The 17,461-nt window shown below is 47.0% G+C and overlaps 1 protein-coding gene across 1 annotated transcript in view; it reads right to left on the bottom strand.

Annotated features, from left to right (window-relative positions):
* Positions 1-340: 340 nt before the first annotated feature.
* Positions 341-17,461, bottom strand: part of HMX2 (H6 family homeobox 2) — a 31,339-nt gene continuing 14,218 nt past the window's right edge. Inside the window, exons 2-3 of the mRNA XM_083441143.1 lie at positions 2,632-2,924; positions 341-1,379 (exon numbers count right to left, since the gene is read on the bottom strand). Coding sequence (XP_083297269.1) covers positions 835-1,379; positions 2,632-2,924 — 838 coding nt within the window. The 3' untranslated portion in view covers positions 341-834. The remainder of the gene's footprint in view (positions 1,380-2,631; positions 2,925-17,461) is intronic.

Below are 17,461 nucleotides of genomic sequence, written 5' to 3'. Positions count from 1 at the left end.
ACATTTGCCACAGTTTTTGGACAGGAGCGCAGCTGGAGATGAATCGAGATTTCCTGCGACCTCAACGAGAGAGAAGCCCCCATCGTTGCACGGATGAAACTTTCCTCTTTTTTCAAACTTCCAGCGAGAGGGGCCCAGAGGGCAGAACGCATCCAACTTTTCACACCTAAAACCCAAATACATGTATTTTATTTTATTTTTAGGGGCGGGGAGGTACGCCAACTGAAATACACAAGCAATCTGATCCAAGTTACCAACGATGTTTAAAATGCTTTATTTTCTTTTAAAAATATGTACAGATCTGAAATACACTATTATTATTATTTTTTATTTCCCGCAGATATAATTAATACTCAGGGCAAAAAGGAACGGTGGGGGCGGGCGAGGGGAGACTGGAAAATGGCTGGCCACTCCAGCGCCCTGTTTTTATCCTACCTGCGCGCACAGGCAGACAGAGCCGCGCGGTTCTTTCTAAAGGTGAGTTGATGTGTTGGGTTTCCTGTTCTGCTCGAGGTCGGAAAGTCACTTTGTTATTATGTCAGAAAAGGACAGACTAAAGAAAATGGGTTGTGAAGGGGGCTCGAGGGAGAGAGGGCTGGAAGTGACACACTCTCTAGGGCAGTCTAGAAAACAAGCAGAACAAAACTAACCCAGAGAGGATTCCCATAAATAAAATGTTCTGGGGTTTTTTTCCCCCCTTAAAAAAAAATATAATCATAATAATGAATACACATGGTGTATTTCTTAACAATGCAAGAAGCACATTTCTCCTTTCCTATGAATAACAGGCGGGCGGGTGAAGAAAAGGTCGTGGGTGGAGACGGCGGCGTCAGTTCAATAGTCGATCTTGTTGTAGAGATTATAAAGAGGTAAGGCCGACAAATTGCTGCCTGGGTAGTATAAGGGAGCCGGGAAGGCGATGGATCTGGGAACCGGCACTCTGAGGAGAGAGTTGTCTCTGAAAACTAGGGGCATCCCCACGAGAGTCTGGGCTGAGGCGTGGGCCATGTTGGCCGCCTCCAGTTCCGCCGAGAGTTGCCGTTTCCATTTGTTCCTGCGGTTCTGAAACCAGGTTTTCACCTGGGTCTCTGTCAGCTGCAAGCTGGAGGCCAGGCAGGCGCGCTCCGAGCTGCTCAGGTAGCGCTTCATGTCGAAGGTGGACTCCAGCTGGTAGACCTGGCTCCGCGAGAAAACCGTGCGCGTCTTCTTCTTGGCCGAGCTCGCCTGCCGCTCCGCGCCGTCCCGCTGCCGCTCCGACGAAGCCGGCGAGCCCGGCCCGAAGTGCTTCTCTTTCTCTTCCTTGAAGTCCGGCTGGGACGGAGAAAGGAAAGGCGGCGTCCGGTCGGAACTGATCGCCGAGCCGTTCCCCTTCGGGTTGCCTTGGAGGGAGAAATTAAAAAAAAGGAAGGGGGGTGTGGAGATGCCTTTCGGATCAGATTGGCATGGCCATGTGTCCCTCCCCACAAGCACACACAGACACCACAACCCACCGACACCAATATACGAATCCCACCAAACACTAAACCCAGGCAGTCGATTGCTGCTTGTTCCAGAGCTCCAGTTCTTCCATATCTTCCTAAGAAAATATTTATCATCATTCTATAAACGAATTGCAACTGGAATTTATGAAGTCCTTTCAAGGTCAGGCAAAAACTTCAGTGCACCTCACAGGAGAGCAGCCCTCCTTCGCATCGGTGCTGCGCTCACGAGTAAGTCTGTTTCCAAGGGCAGCCTTTACAATCCAGTTCATTCTCGGTTATAATTCTAAAAGCGCAACCTCATACTCGCCACCTCAAAACTAAACCCCGCTAAGTTTAATGGGATTTACTCCCAGGTAAGTTATTCTATTTAGGAGTGCAGCTTAAAGCTGCCACCGTATTCATACGGGGGGGGGGGGTTCTGTTAGCGCCACCGAATTCAATCTGAATTCTTGGTCAACGCGGTGCAAGGGCGTGCCCGTGTTTTCAAATACGACCCTTTTCCTGCTGAATCGCGAGAATTTGACTTTTTATACATTTAACATTTCATCAATTATGTATTCGGGAATCCTGCGGAAAAAACCCCCGGCTTCTCTTGCCTTTTTGTTGGGGTGAGTGCGGGCGGGGAGGGGGGGGGAGATCACCGTTATCCATCATAATAAAGAAGTGATCTCCCCAAAGACTGGACGGAAAAGGCATGATAAGATAATAACATGTCTCTTAAAAACGAAAGGGTTCCTTAATCTGTATGACATCCGAATTTAGCACGCACAAAAGGAAACAAATACAGATTTTTAAAACAACCAAAACAAATAGCATTGAGAGAGCTTGAAAACTGCACCCTATACATTCGCAGAAAAGCTCAAACCGCTGTTCGCCGGGCTTCCCACAACCTATTCCATCCCTGATGTCATCTAGGTTAATTTCGCACCCTAAAAGCCCGGCGATCGGAAAGACTGCCGTTCAAATAAAACAGTGGTTACTTGCAAAGCTGTTTTTTTTCCTCAACACACACACACACAACACGCTGCATTCTTCCTAATAACACGGTCCGCCAATATAATAAGATGCACCTACATATCATCCTTCCTAATTAGGAAGTAAAGGAGGTTTGAATGGCTTTTCTTTTCCTCCCCCTTGGTCCAGTACTTACTGAGACACGTGAAACTGATGGGTTGGTGGTGTTTGTGGCACGTTTCTTTAGGACCATGCGAGTCGGGGCAGAAGCAAGCGGGGTGTTTCCAGCTCTCATCCGGCTCCTCTTCTTCGGAGGATATGGAGAGGCTCCTCTTCCTGCTCGGCCAAGCGGAGGCGGAGGCTGGCTGCTTGGAGTTGGGCTCCCTGCCTCCTTCCGAGGTGCCGCTGCCTAGGATGGACTGGATGGTGAAACTGGAGAGCGGAGGTGCTGCGGGACAACACTTGCTCGGGTCTTCTTTGTTGCTCATCCTGGGCTCATAAGAAACAAGAGAACAGCTCTCGCTTTAGAGGCGCGCTGGGGACAGGGGGTCTCGTCGGAGGGTGCGGGGGCTGCCTGGGGGGCTTGGCTACCTCGCCTGCCTTTGGGGGGACCAGTTTGGGGGGGTGTTTTTGGCGTGCCTTGGCAGGTTTTCCCTGAGCTTGCCGAGCCTGAATGCATGCTCCTTTCTCTCTCAGATCTCTATTGATCTCCAGGCGGCGGGGTGGCGTGGCTTCATTTGCATGGAGGTTACATCCGCCTCGGCCAATCACAGGCAGCCAGGCTGCCCCGGAAAGTTTCAAAATTCTAGAACGCTGTCAGCCGCCGACTTTGCAGGGCCACCGAAACCGACGTGATCGGTTTGCCCCTGCCCCAGACAAAAAGGAAGCGGGCCAGATTAATAATAATAATAATAATAATAATAATAATAATAATAATAAACCCACGATCTAGTCGGGGCTAAAAGTCCACAGAGGTTTGATGTGTATCCCAAGCCACCCTTAACTTTTATAACCCTTTAGGGTGAATCGAAGTTGCCTCAGTTTGTTGCCTTAAATAACGAAATGAGGCTTTGGGATGATCACACCGTTTAGCAATCTGATATGGGCGTTTGATTCGCGCCAACATTTTGCCAAGGTGTTATGTAGCTGCCATTGCCTGTATAAAATAAGTCCTGAGATCGGAGGTTGGGTTCTGAAGCACACTTGAATAATCTGAAACTAGCAGGGTTGACTTTCAGATCAAACGGGTCCGAAACTATTCCCAGTGGTTCAGGAAGTGGCTAAGCAACTCTACCTTAGACGTCTCCTCTCCTACCAATGGCAGAGACAGAAGGGGGAAAGACGACATTCCTAGTATATGGCTAATTGGGCTAGTACACAATATGTGTTTCCTAAAACAAAGTATTCTCCTCATGCAACAGTCCCCAGAGCTTATATATATAAAACCCATGCACACACGCCCCGCTGCACTTGTGTATTTGTGTTCTCCATTCATTTCCAGTCTGGCTCTGCAAGCGGTTGGGGCTCAGGCGGAAGGCTAAGAGGCTTGGCATTAAACAGCTTATGGAAAGAGATCTGGTATTTAAACCAGAAGGGCAGCATTCTAGCAACGGATCCTTGGCGCTTTCATTATCTTCACTTTTTATCCCCCGCGCAGCCCCCGAAATATCTTGTCTAGCAATGTCAATCGGGGAAGAAGAAGGGGGGGGGGAGAGACACCCATGCATGGATGAAAGCCAATGTTTTCGCTTTGCTGTTTAAGCCCTCAGCCCAACGGGACGGTCACTCATCTGCATCCCATGGGAGAAGGGAAGGGTGGGGTGGGCAGGAGGGTGGGGTGGGGGGACAGCCGGAGCCCCTGCTTTTCCACGGATGGGAGATTGCAGGCGAAATGAAAAGACTGCGCGCATTCAAGTTGTCTGGCGCCAAGCTGCCTAGGCAAGGAGCGCGCAGCAAAGCGGGCGGGGGCGGGGGGGGGGGAGAGAGAGACCGCTTGCAATACAAGCTGAGAAATGCCTTCCCCTTCCCAAACTCATGCAGGTACATCCCTAATCTTCCCCATGGGATGTAATCCATCCCGATGGCGCAGGGTTTATATAGATATATACGACGTATGTAACAATATGCAATTATTTAGGCTTTCTGAGAGGATTGACATAAATGCCTTCCAATGATTGTAATACAATCGCCCCGCTTCCTCTGGGCTTGTACAGCTTTGATCGCACTCAAAAAGTGGGTGGAGGGGTGGGGGAGGGAGAGAATCGTTCTCTCCAAAAGTTTTCAGAAACTTTCCTTTGGAGGGGGGGGGGGGCTGAGGAAAAAAAACCGAAACGAAACGAGAGTCGTCCACTGTTTGCTGGGACAGCCATCCAATCGCATTGGGAAGGCACGTGAAGCCAGGTGTCTTAATGAAAAGAGCACGTCCATAATGCAACATTTGCCTGTTTTAATGATTTACGCAAGACGCCGCCGTGGAGCAAGAGCCGGTTGTCTGCTTCCCGTGCTTTATCTGCGTGAGATTCACCAGCTCAGGAGGAAGAAGCGAGCAAAAGCGATGTCAATGTTGCCAGTAGTTGAAAGGGCCATTTATATTTTCGGTGAAGCAGATCCAAAGAGGTTGGTTGGTTGGTTCCCGAATGTCACAGCCACCGTGGACATCTTCGAACCGCTTATTCCTCAAGTCCCCTGCTTGGGGATTGTCAAACATAGTGTGAAAACAGCACTGCCGTTCCTTTTTATTTTATTTGGAAAAGGGGGTCCTGCAACAAAGTGTTGCAAATTTATTCTCACCTCCGAAGGGCAAGTGCCTCTGTTCAAAGTGCCAGCCAGCCAGCGGAGCCCTTCACCAGGAGGCCGTTTCAGTTCTCCCCATCTGTACCCATTTGCGCGCGCGCGCGCGTCTTTTCCTCCGTTTGCATCTGACTCAACATTTCGCGACTCCGGAACATGTTGAGACTTGTAGTTTTGAAGGGGGTACATCTTGCTGGGGGGGGGGGGGGTTGAAGAAAAAACTATCTCCCTCAAGGCTGCCCCGGTTCCCCGAGCATGAGGGCACGTCTCTGATTTTCAGTGTCCACTTCTTTTGGCTTCTTTTGCCCTCGCCCCCCGCGTTTGCTCTCAGAGGGAGTTTTGCTATTCTTTTGGAACGTACCAGGGCAGAGTGAGAAGGAAGGAAGATTGTTGAGTTTGGTGTGGGACCTGATTTATAGTAGCCACGGATTCAGTTCGGCAGGATTCGAACCGCATCACCTGCAACAGCAAATTTCGATCTGTTGAATTTTGAAACCCTGCTGCATAACAGAATGGGTTTTACAATGAGTAAATAATGAGCGCACGAACAGTTACTGTTCACCACACGAAATCCCCAAAGTTGGGGGGGAAACGATATTCCCCTTCAAACAGGTTTACTGGCTTGCACGCTGGGTGGGAAGGCGGAAGGTCTGGGTTCAAATCTCTCCGCATAAACTTTGCATGCTGGAAGCGATGACCAAGTTTTTTCAGTGCTCATTGTCTAAATAAGCGGTACTGGGGGGTTATGGGCACACCCCAGACTGTGGAAGTCCTTGCTATCAATTTCAGTTGTGTGTGGGTTATTTATGATTACAAAGTGACGATAGGTCACTCTTCACATGCTCAAAGGCGCTGTTTCAAGACTAGGTACTGTCAACAGATTTTGGGGATAATCTCAGCATTTTACATTCATAAGTACTGCAGAAGGTACATATTTATGGTTTATGTGCAATGTATGATAGAATTACATTCAGGATGGTTTTACCCCCTCCGACTCCTAACGTTGCCCTGGGGTAGGATATCCTCCCACATTTCTCATTGGGTCATTGTTTGCGTTGGTGACTGGTGCAGTTATGATCCTGACATGTCCGACATTTGCTGCTCCAGCCCTTTGGAGGCTCCATCTTCGGGACAAGCTTAGCCATGTCTACTCAGAAGTAAGCCCCACTGAACTTCAATGGGGCTTACTCCCAGGGGGCTAGGATCGGCAATCCTCTCTAGACTCAGATCTGCGCCAGGGCTGAGTTCTGAAAAGGTGACGCAACAACGAGTGCAAGGACGCCTCTGAGCTTGTGCAGTAGGCCTTTTGCGTCGCAAGCCCGCGCTTAGCTGGGATCCGAGGAAGTGGAGAAGGGATCCCAGAGCGGAGTTCGATTTCCAGCGGGACTGACTCCCACTCCACCGCTGCTGCCACTTCTGAGTCCTGGAACAATGGACGCTGATAGTGCGTCAATTCGCCGAGGTTCAAGACTAGGCTTCCTTCATAGTGTCCACCCCTCTTCTACCCAGGCCCAGAAAGGGAGAGAGCAGAGCCTTAGAAGCGTTTTTTGTGTGGCGTGGGAGATGAGACCTGAGAGTCAATGTCTTCCCCTCTCCTTCGGTCCTCTTTCACGTCTGGGTTCCCCCTCTTCCCCCCGATGGGCTTTCTTAATGGGCTGATTATCCCCTTCCTCTCTCTCCCCCAAAATACATAATGAGAGATAAAAGCAAGATTCCGATCAATACAGACAAATGTCAAGACGTTTCCAAATGACATTTTCATTAACTCCCAGCCCCCGTGTTAGGCCTCGGCATATTGAATCAAGTGCTTATAAAATAATTAGGGATAGCGAGATGACGAGCGAGCCGCGGCACGATCATTCACTCCCCTTAACTACTTTGGATAGACTCATTAAGGGGCTAATTGATTAGGGAAAGTGGCCCGGCTCCTCCCCTCCTCGTGCGGGGCAGGTGCTGTCCTGGTTTACCGCATTAACCTTTTCAGTGCTTTTCAACAGGCTCCAGACACATTACAAATGGTCAGCTTTAATCATGATGTCAGCTCATTAACCCGGAAAGACCCCGCACTGAAACACAATGTAAGGGATCGTCCTTCACTCAGCTCCGCAGCCGGCCCAGGCTGCTCCCTCCGAAGCCTGCCCGGAGAGAAGGGGCCGGGAAGAGAGAGAGAAAGGAGAGAGAGAAAGCCGCTTCTCTCCAGCTCCTTTGCAGAACGAGCCTCCCGGTTTTGTGACATCACACTATCTTAGGCCATCGATCCGGAATAATTTACCAACCTGCATGCCTTATCCGCTGTCACTAAACGCGCTTTGGGTAGACAGATGCGTAAAGTGGGAGACCTTTCTATGGACAGCCATTCTCTGGATTAAAGGTTGCCACGTTGTACACACACACTCTCACAGACACACATAAAGCTGTATGATAGGTAGCAGTTTTACAGGTGAAGCTCCCACCTACTTAATGTGCCTGCAACCCTAAACCAGGATTGCTCAGCAGTAAGACCCATTGAATACAGTAGGACTTTATTCTGATTAAACATGCATAGGCTTTGCGCTGTACGTTTCAGCCTCCCTTGCTGCTCTTAAAGGCATAGAAACCCAGCCAGGGAAAAAAATTGGCAAGTCTTTGCTGGTTTATACATATAACTGGGTGGATAGCAGGATTTGCTCTAATTGTGAGTTTCCCAATGTGAGGGAGGACTAAAGTGTACTTGGGCACATCTACCACTAACCCTCCTGTTCCAGAACCAGATTTGATAAGGAGCAAATAATTAAAAGGTCTGAATAGTCGATAATCACCCACTGGGCCTTTTGCTGGCAGTCACCTATACAGATTAGAATCTCCACTGGATTTAAGGAGCAGAGGGATATGCCATTATTTACCTTGCCTGCAAGCAAAGACAGAAATAGGGCCTGGAAGACTAGTGGCACCTAACAGGGCTAGTTCAGTAGTAACTCAAGGGCCTTAAGGAAGAAGAAAGTGCATGTGTATCCCCTGTCTTGAGGCTGCAGATGGAATATCCTTTTTCCAGCAGAAACTGGTGCAAAAACTGAGTTGTCAACCTTAAACCAAAAGAGATTCTACCAGCTGCTCTTGTCCCTCTGCCCTGAGACAGATTGTTATCCTGCACAGATTGTTAATAGCTATGTTCTCAGATTTTTCTTTGAAAATGTGCTAAGATGATTCTGCTCTCTTAGTAGCATGTTTGGATGCTGAAGTTCTCTATGCATTCCTGTGCAGACCTACAGGAGAGTAAATCCCACTGAACACTGAATTCAAGGTACTGATGTTGACTTATAAAGACCATAATGACTTTGTGCCCAAAGACTTAAAAGAGTGTGTCTCCATGCTAACTGGGGCCGTCAGCTCTGCAAAAGAAGATTTTCTCATGGCATCGCTGATGAGTGTTGTCCTGGTGGCTGGAGTTGGGGCCCTCTTCATGGTGGTCCATGTTTGTGGAACTCCCTTCCCTTAGAAGTGTGTCAATCATCCTCATTGTGAAGAGTTTGCCATCAGTTTAAGACACATTTATTTATTCCACCAGGCATTTGAAGCAGGTGGATATTTGTACTGGGCCACATGTACTCATGGTTACTGCTGTACTGGTATGATGAGTTACAAATTTGGGTCCCAAAACATGTGCCCTTGAAGTTTGATAGTGTCTCTTGCTTGCCTAGATAGAGGCTTAATTAGGTGTGAAAATGTGTAGAATCCAGCCAACTCATTGTTCCATCTACTTTGCCTCTGGCCCCACTTACTCCTAGACTGTGGTCCTCAGGCTGAAAGAGTTTCCCTACCTGTGTTCTACATGTTTTAACAAATGTATCTTAAATGCTTTGAACCCATTTACTTGAGAAACAAGTTAGATTGACAAACCCATAATTTTCTAGGGTGGGTATTTGTCCAACATATTTTGCAATAAAGACTAATGTAGATAACTAACTATCCTGCCTTGCAATCTCCCTGTACTTCTTTAGTGACCCTTTCACGCCTTTGTCATATAATGGTCCTACCTTATCTGGTTTCCTATTACTGATGTGAAAAAGAAAAAGAAAAAAGCTCATTTGTAAGGAGCAGTATCCATTACAGTGCAAGGATTTACATCCATCAGTGCAAGGATTTACATTTGCAAAACAGAACTTCCTCCCACTCACATGCCCCACACACTCCCCAAATCTGCTCCAGAGGATTAGGAGAACCCCGAAAACAGAATAAGGGAGCATGCAGGAGAGCAAAAAAAATCCCAGTGTGCAAGCATGAATCCTTGCACTGACGGAACAAGTTCCTTTGCACAGCACTGGCTATAACTCATTATGTTTGGCGACATCCATCTCATTTTTTGTTCTGCAGGCTCTCTGTTTATGTGTGTACAGTAAGCCCACATCATGCACAGGGGTTACAATTTGGGGATGACGCCTAAAACCATAACTGTGTATAGTCAAAAGACACTGGAGGCAATGGAATGTGGATTCACCAAAATCCTTTTCTCTGGGTGCCCACCCCCTTTTTACTTTAAAACAAAAACAACAAAAAACCAAGTGCGTAAAGCTGAAGGGGCATAAGTTAAATAAGTGTAAGTTGTAGGCTTACTACATTATCTTATTATTGAGAGTTTGTGCTTCTTCCAGTTCTTCTCATCTGGGGAAAAAAATCCCTTTTTTAAAAAAGAAAACCTTCTTGCCTCTCAACGTTTCCATGGCCCTCCTTATAAACAGCACTGACATCCTAATGATCTTAGGTTGCCATCCTATGCACATTTATCTGGGAGTAAGTCCTATTGATGTCCCAGGGGTTGAGAACACATGTATAGGATTGCACTTTTAGTCTGTGCTATACATTGTGCCTGAGCTTCTGTTTTAGTGGTTTTAAATAACCTTCAAGCTTCCTGAAGGGATTTGACCTTGCTGACCCTCCCTTTCAAATTCCTTTTAATGAATCCCCTCATTTCCTCTTTTGAAATTAAATGTGACTGTGTTGGACTTTGTGGGCAAGTTTCCACTCCTGTATATGTTGCATTTAATAGCACTGTGGTCACCGTTCCCAAATGGCTTGACAATACTTCCATCAAATCCTGGAAACCACTCAAGATTCACTTCTTTCTTCATCATAACCCAATTATTCATTTCCCTGGTTAATGTGAGGGTAGATGAAATCACTCATTAGTACAATTTTTTTCCACCTCTGGTTGCTTCTTGGTTTCTTTCTCAAATTTCAAGATAACCCTTAGAGTGGAGTGGAGATGCTATGTACAACTCCTTATTACACATTTGGGCCTAGAATTTTCCCAACCAACATGGTTCTCTGGTGGGGGTGAAAGTTCCTCAAGATTATTTCTAGCTTGTTAAGAGTTTATGCTAGGCTCAAGAACCTATTTGGGCTTGTGAGCACATCTGCAAACTGGAGACATTGTCCTGGGCTATACACACACTTGCAAACACACAGCAAACAAGCACCCACCACAATCAACCCTGATTGACTACAACAGAGTACAGTGGTACCTTGGGTTACATACGCTTCAGGTTACATACACTTCAGGTTACAGACTCCGCTAGCCCAGAAATAGTGCTTCAGGTTAAGAACTTTGCTTCAGGATGAGAACAGAAATCATGCTCTGGTAGTGCGGCGGCAGCAGGAGGCCTCATTGGCTAAAGTGGTGCTTCAGGTTAAGAACAGTTTCAGGTTAAGAATGGACCTCTGGAATGAATTACGGTAAGTACTTAACCTGAGGTACCACTGTACTTGTTTCAAGCCTATTTTCAGCAGGGGAAGGGGACTCTGTCAGCAGCACAGAAGGCCACTGTGGGTGCATGTGTACCCACAGGCATAACATTGTGGATTCTTGCTCTAGCCCATATTTGGACTATAAGGCAACAGCACCTCCAGCATGTTCTTGCCCTTCCCTTCCATAGGAGCCAATTCCTGTGGGTCAAGGCTGAGCCCCCACAAAAGTTGATGGGTGTTGCCATTCAAATAGTGTCCATACACCATGTCATGAGATTGATTATGCAGGGCAGGGCTTACTGCCCCCCAATATTTTATTCAAGTTGAACCCCTGTTTCTTTCTATACATACTGCATCAGCGTACGATGATATCCCACTGATTTCCAGTTCTGTGCCATTTTTCTGATATGTGCATGTTCTGTTGGGAGGAGTCATTATTCAATAGTAAAGCACATACTCACTCTACAACGCAGAACACTATCAGATTCAATCCCCAGAGTTCCCAGTTCCAGAATTTCTGAGAAAAGGAAAGACCTTCTCCTGAAGCCATAGAAAGCTATCCTATGAGAAAAGTCCTCAGTTCCAGACTGCCTTTGCCCTCTGCTGCCTGGGAGGGAAAGTTGGCACCTCTGAAAATTGAGGGGGTGAGGTGTATTTTCATAGTTCAGTGATACAGACCATAATCAGCACACAGGAAGTCTCAGGGTCACTTCATGCCCTATCCCAACCAAGATTATTCTGTTCAGGGCCAGGCTACCATTAGGTAGATGGAACGGCTTCAGACAGTTGGTTTTCAATGTCATGAAAGGGCAGCAAATTGTTAATTATGTATTATTGGTATGTTTACTGCCAGGGAACAGGAGAGATGTGTCTGGGATTTTCTGTCTGAGAGGCTGTAACAAACTTTATCTTCTGATATAGATCAACAGTGTCTTCTGATCAGACCACTCCTCTGGTCTGCAACAGACAGATTTCCTGTCTTTTATTTCCCAATAAGGTTTCCAAGGTTGTTGTTGTTTTTTAATGGGCCAGCTAGTCAGAACTGTCTCTAGCCCTTTTGTAATGTAAGCTCAGGGTCATTAGGGCAGCGGAGCTAGCCTTTAAATAAATTTTTGACAGGCCCAGAGATCACAAAACAGCCTCTCTCTGTCAGAGGCAGGCTGCTTCTGGTCTCTACTTTTCATAAACAAGTGAAGCTTTGTTTTTATCGTTTTGTCCTGTTGATTTAGAACCATGTCTTCCGCAACGAACTCTGCACATGCTCTGAATTACAAGTCTGGGGAAGCACATAAAATTCAAGCTAGCTAAGATTTAGATTGGCTTTTTGAATTCATTTAAAGTCTCTGTGTGTGATTTGTTGCCTTGCTGTTCCTTTTTTATTCCTGTTTTCCCTTTCCCCCAATAAAAATCTTTTTAAAAATATACTTCAACATTTGGCTTCCTTGGCTTTAAAAGCAATTCTCTGGTATTTCTCACTAGGATCTTCCCCACATGATAGACTGCACAGGGGTTAAGCTACCCCTTATGTTCTAAGGGCATTTCACAAGGTTTTGCTCAGGCCTGTGTGCTTTGGGCTTAGTGGAAATAAATCCAAAGCCCCTCTCTTTATTTTTTTTCCTGGAGCTGGGCTGAAAAGAGAAGTCCTTGGCAGAAGGCCTCAGAAGCTTCCTAAACAGCTAAAGAGACCAGACTTTTCCTACTGGTGGCCCCCATTTTATATAAGGTCTCCCCCCCATACATACTTTTGATACGCTGCCTTAAGTCAGGTTGAATGTCCTGACACATTCAAGCCCTTAGGATATGTTAGAAGGGTTCAGCCTAACTAGTAGAACTCTATCAATTTGGGGGGGGGGGCGGAAGAACCCTTATTTCAAAGCAGGGACCACCAGAATGGCTCCCTGTTTCTTGGTGCAGCCTCCTGCACCCAGTGCTGCATGTAATACTGCCTACGTCTTCCTCCTTGGTTCCATAACACCTTTAGATTTCAAAAGGGACATATTTTTCTGTGACATTATGCCCCTCCATCTTCTTGGCAACCACCCAAATCTCCTGTTTGTCAATAGCTTTGCAACTAGCTTGCCAGCCACCAGGCTGGTTTGCGGAAGCTAATCCAGGAATTTCTTTTCTGGTACGGTTCTGCAGCTTGTATTTTCCCTCTATATCGCTCTGGCACCCTAGATCTATGACAATAAGAAGCTAGATAGGATGAGGAACCTTTGGCTAACAGGCCAATCTGCTGGTGAGCAGAGGGCTCAGTTCTGTTTGGTGCTGCTAGTGAAGCACCTCACCTCAAGGCCAACATTTACAGATGGCGAGACCACCCATGATCAGTCTGGTTGGATGAGTGGTTTGACTCAGTGCAAAGCAGTCAGACTCCTGATCCACCTACCTCAGTACTGTCAGCATGGACAGGCAGTGGCATTCCAGGCAGCAGTCTCTCTGGATCCTGCTTTGTGATGCTAAGGATTGAACCCAGGACCATTTTATATGCAATGTGTGTGCTCTGTCACTGAGCAGCAAACAACTGGTATTATCTCACACTGTGCAGGTGTCAGTGGAGTCTCGTCCATTCTATTCCACAATCTTATGGGTGGGTGGGGGAGTTGTAGAGTAAGCTGGGGGTGGGCCTAATGTTTTCCCATAGATCTGGAAATGTATAGGGCACTGTGTTAACAGCCCTCTTGCAGTTTTAAGACTACCCGATTCAGGCTGCAATCCTAGTCATACTGCAGAGCAATCCTCATTGAATTCAGTGCAATGGTCCATGTACAATTATTGTGGCATGAATTCACACTAGAAATTGTGACAGCAGGGACCCCTTTTGGACCAAGGTGGAACATTTAAATGATATACAGTTGTACCTTGGTTGTCGAATGCCCTGGAACTCATACGTTTTGGCTCCCGAACGCTGCAAACCCAGAAGTGACTGTTCCAATTTGCGAACTTTCTTCCGCAGCTTCTGATTCACTACAGGAGCTTCCTGCAGCCAATCAGAAGCCATGATTTGGTTTTCAAATGTTTTGGAAGTCGAATGGACTTTTGGACAGATTCCATTCGACTTCTAAAATCTAAGTGTCCACTGTTTCTTTGGAGAGGAGGAGGATAGGGAGAGTACCAGAACAAGTGGAGGGGCAACTGTGGCATCAGGGATCCCTTCTGAACCAGACGTTTTCCGCAATTGCAGATGCTAACTGTAAAACAGTGGTGCCTAAGTGTCCACAAGACTTTTGCAAGGGAGGAGGATGGGGAGAAAACCTGAACTTGGACGTGCCTCCTTGACCTCCAATTGGCCACACCCCCAATGCTGCCAGACATTACTGCAGTCAAACCAGCAGTTCATGTTTTGCCAGATAGGCACATGAAGGGGCTGTGAGTCACAGAGCTTTCCTATAAAATTTGCTAGAGAGAACTCTGTGAGATCACTTCTTTGGTCTGCCTTGGCAGGAAGCTGTAACTACTGCCTGGACAGTCTCTTCTTTCTTCATCATGCTTCCAAGCTGACCATACATGCGTGTCTGAGTTATGCAGTTCAGACACCATTTCTGAGCTAACATTTTGTACTTTTGTAACTTACATAGTAGTTATAAACCTGTCTTCATTTTGCTACTGGAATCGCTGCATCAATTACGTATGTAAGTAAATGTTACTTTTATTTCTTCACAACACAATATGTGTGTGATTGTTGTTTTTAAAGAGGGAAAAAAGGAAAATCCAGTCTGCCTTAAAGCATCCTGGATTATTGCTTATGCAGGGTTCAAGCTGCAGAGGATGGTACTCTGTTGATCTCATTCACATGAGCAAGGAAAGATAAATAATATATCCTCTCCTAGTGTCTAAATCCACTCCTACAAATGTGACTTCTTAGTAGCCTCACTAGGTCTATGGGACATCAGCCACCACTGGGACTTCTGTGGATCCAGGAAAGGAAAGGGGCAAACAGATGCTGGTAGACCGTCCCTCCCTCCCTCCCTCCATTTCTAGGGATGTGTTTCTTTACACTAGACTTTCCCATTCAGCTGAAGCTGAGCATAATGACCTAGAACCCATAACTTTTTTAGGCTGCGAGGAACAGCCTAAAAGAGACTGCAAGCCTGATACGCGCTACTTGCTGGTGCTTGCTTCTGCATAAACCTGGCTCTGTCCTGCAAAAGTCTCTCCTTACCAGAAGATCAGACCCTTCTCTTAATCCTACCACCCTCCCAGGCACACTTGGTGGGGACGCAGGACATGACCTTCTTGGTGGCTGCTCCCAGACTTTGGAATTCCCTCCCTAGAGAAATGGACTGGCTCCCTCCTTGTTGTCCTTCAACTGGTCTCATTCCAACATGCTTTTGGGAACTGACTGCTTCTGGTGAAAAGGCCTGGTGACATGCTGCTTTTCATTGTAATTGTATAGTTTTAATTATTGTTTTCAGTGGTTCTTATTTTTATCTGTAAGCCCCATTCAGTCTTGTCAGGGAAAAGGGTAGTTAGTAAATAAATAAATAAGGCAGGCAGGCAGGCAGGCCTAGGAGGGAGCCAGCCAGTCCATTGGCTCCTTCTGATTTGCTGAGTTAAAGTGAGGCATATGCTCCTGCAGGTCAGGAAAAGCCCTGGGTGAAATGGTGATATATTGGGCCTGGCGAAGAGGTGGAGGAGAATTTACAACCAGGGCAGACAGGGCGTGAAATCTGCCCTGTCAGAGCTAAATGGGTGCATTTTATACACACCCGTTTCGGCCTAAAGTTGTTAAATGGCCACATCTGTCAGGAAGGGGGAGGCGGGGAGAAAGGAGAGGGGGAACAGCAGATATTACAATCGAAGAGGCTTTTGTTGACGTCCCTGAACGGACACCTAGAAAGCCTCATCTTCACCCAACAACCATTTTACTATATGGATTTTTATTTTATTTTTTGCTTTGTTTTGTTTTGTTTTGGGGATCGCCTTTGCTTCTCATCCCCCGAGCGGAAGCATCTCCTGCAGCCTTTTGATGAGGACTCTCCACTGATCAATAGCAGGAGCCAAAGACATAGGAGCAAGATGATGACACTGAGGCTTATGGCTCTGTGAATTGTGATTTCCCCGGTGGCCCGAGTGCCTCCTTCTTTCCCTCAGCTCTGGGGCAGCAGTGGCTAAGGGCTTCTGAGCAGAGGGGTTCAGGGGCTCATGCTTGTCTGCTTAATGGTCAAAAGTGTCTCTGAACCCAAACAGTGGGGCTGGGGGGCTGGGGAGGGTGTTCAGGATGAGCAGGAGGATTTATTTCACACATTACAGAACTTAGCCTTGGGGTGGGGGGGAACGTTCCCTGGTGGGCTGGGAGACTTCTTCCCCCTGCCTTTGTCCTCTGGTAGCACATGGCTTCCCCCAAAGAATCATGGGAACGGTAGTTTACCCCTCACAGAACTACAGCTTCCAGCACTCTTAACAAACTGCAGGCCCCATTCTTGTAGGGATGTACACAGAAACTAGGAGTTTAGCAAAGTACACCCCTTTTGCGACTACAGCCTTTTTGACGAAGCTGTCCAGAATGCCTGGGTACAGCCTTGTTTTTCCTGGTGTTCTCCCCTTTTATCCTCCTCAATCATAGAACAAAAACAGTCTTCTCAGAATAAAATAGAGTTTCCTCACAGTTCACATACAGTAGCAATCTGGAGGCAGGCTTAGGTTGCAGTTAACGTGTGTGTGGGTGGGTAGGTGATGGAGTCTGAATCTTTTGACCTCAAACTCAACAAGTCACTACAACTCTGTAAAGATGCAGTAGCAGAAGATGCTTGATGGTGGTTAGCAAGCAAGGTGGACTCAGAGATAGAGATGGGGACATAACCAGCCCTTATATAAAAATTATGCCCATCTCTACCTGGCCACACTCAGGAGGAGTTGACTCCCGCAGGGCTGACAGGAAGTCCTCTCTATTGCATCCCTCTATTGCTCTTTCTCTATTGCATCCTCTATTGCTCTTTCTGAATACCCCGCAATTCTTTGAGGGAAGTTGTGTGCCTCAGATGTATGGCGTGCTGCATTTCCCAGAATCCCTGGTTTGGTTGTTTTGTCTCCCTCTCAGGTCTGAAGAAGGCACAGGGTGCTACAGGCATGCTAAAACTAAACGCAACGAGGCCGTGCGGGCAAGTCTTTAGGGCAGACGTCCAGGGACCAGGGTCCCACTCAGCAGAGCGAGCAAGAGCGCCCCCTAACGTAGCATCGCTGACTTACCATATTTTAAAGTAATGCGCATTACATACTAATTGAAGCGTGTGTGTGTGTTCTATAAGACTATTAATGACCAAACAGCAACACAGCCTAGAATGAAAAGGAACTCTAGAACGTTAAAGGCTGTTTCTTGTCTGAGTCCCCCACCCCCATCTAACTTAAGCCCGTGTGAGTATATTCCAGGTTTCCATGGACCCCTTTTCCAACTCTTAAAACGCACACACATGCACACTAAACAGGAAGCAACTAGCAAAGGGAAAACAACCCCCCCCCCAAGGCAGAAGGGGACACTTAGGAGTCGAGATCTGCAGATTAGACGCAGGTTCAGT

This window comes from Podarcis tiliguerta (assembly GCF_965153285.1).
Source record: "Podarcis tiliguerta genome assembly, chromosome: 5".
In the NCBI taxonomy this organism is placed as follows: Eukaryota; Metazoa; Chordata; class Lepidosauria; order Squamata; family Lacertidae; genus Podarcis; species Podarcis tiliguerta.
The sequence above is the reverse complement of the archived record's forward strand: the minus strand, read 5'-3'. Positions and strand labels throughout refer to the sequence as shown.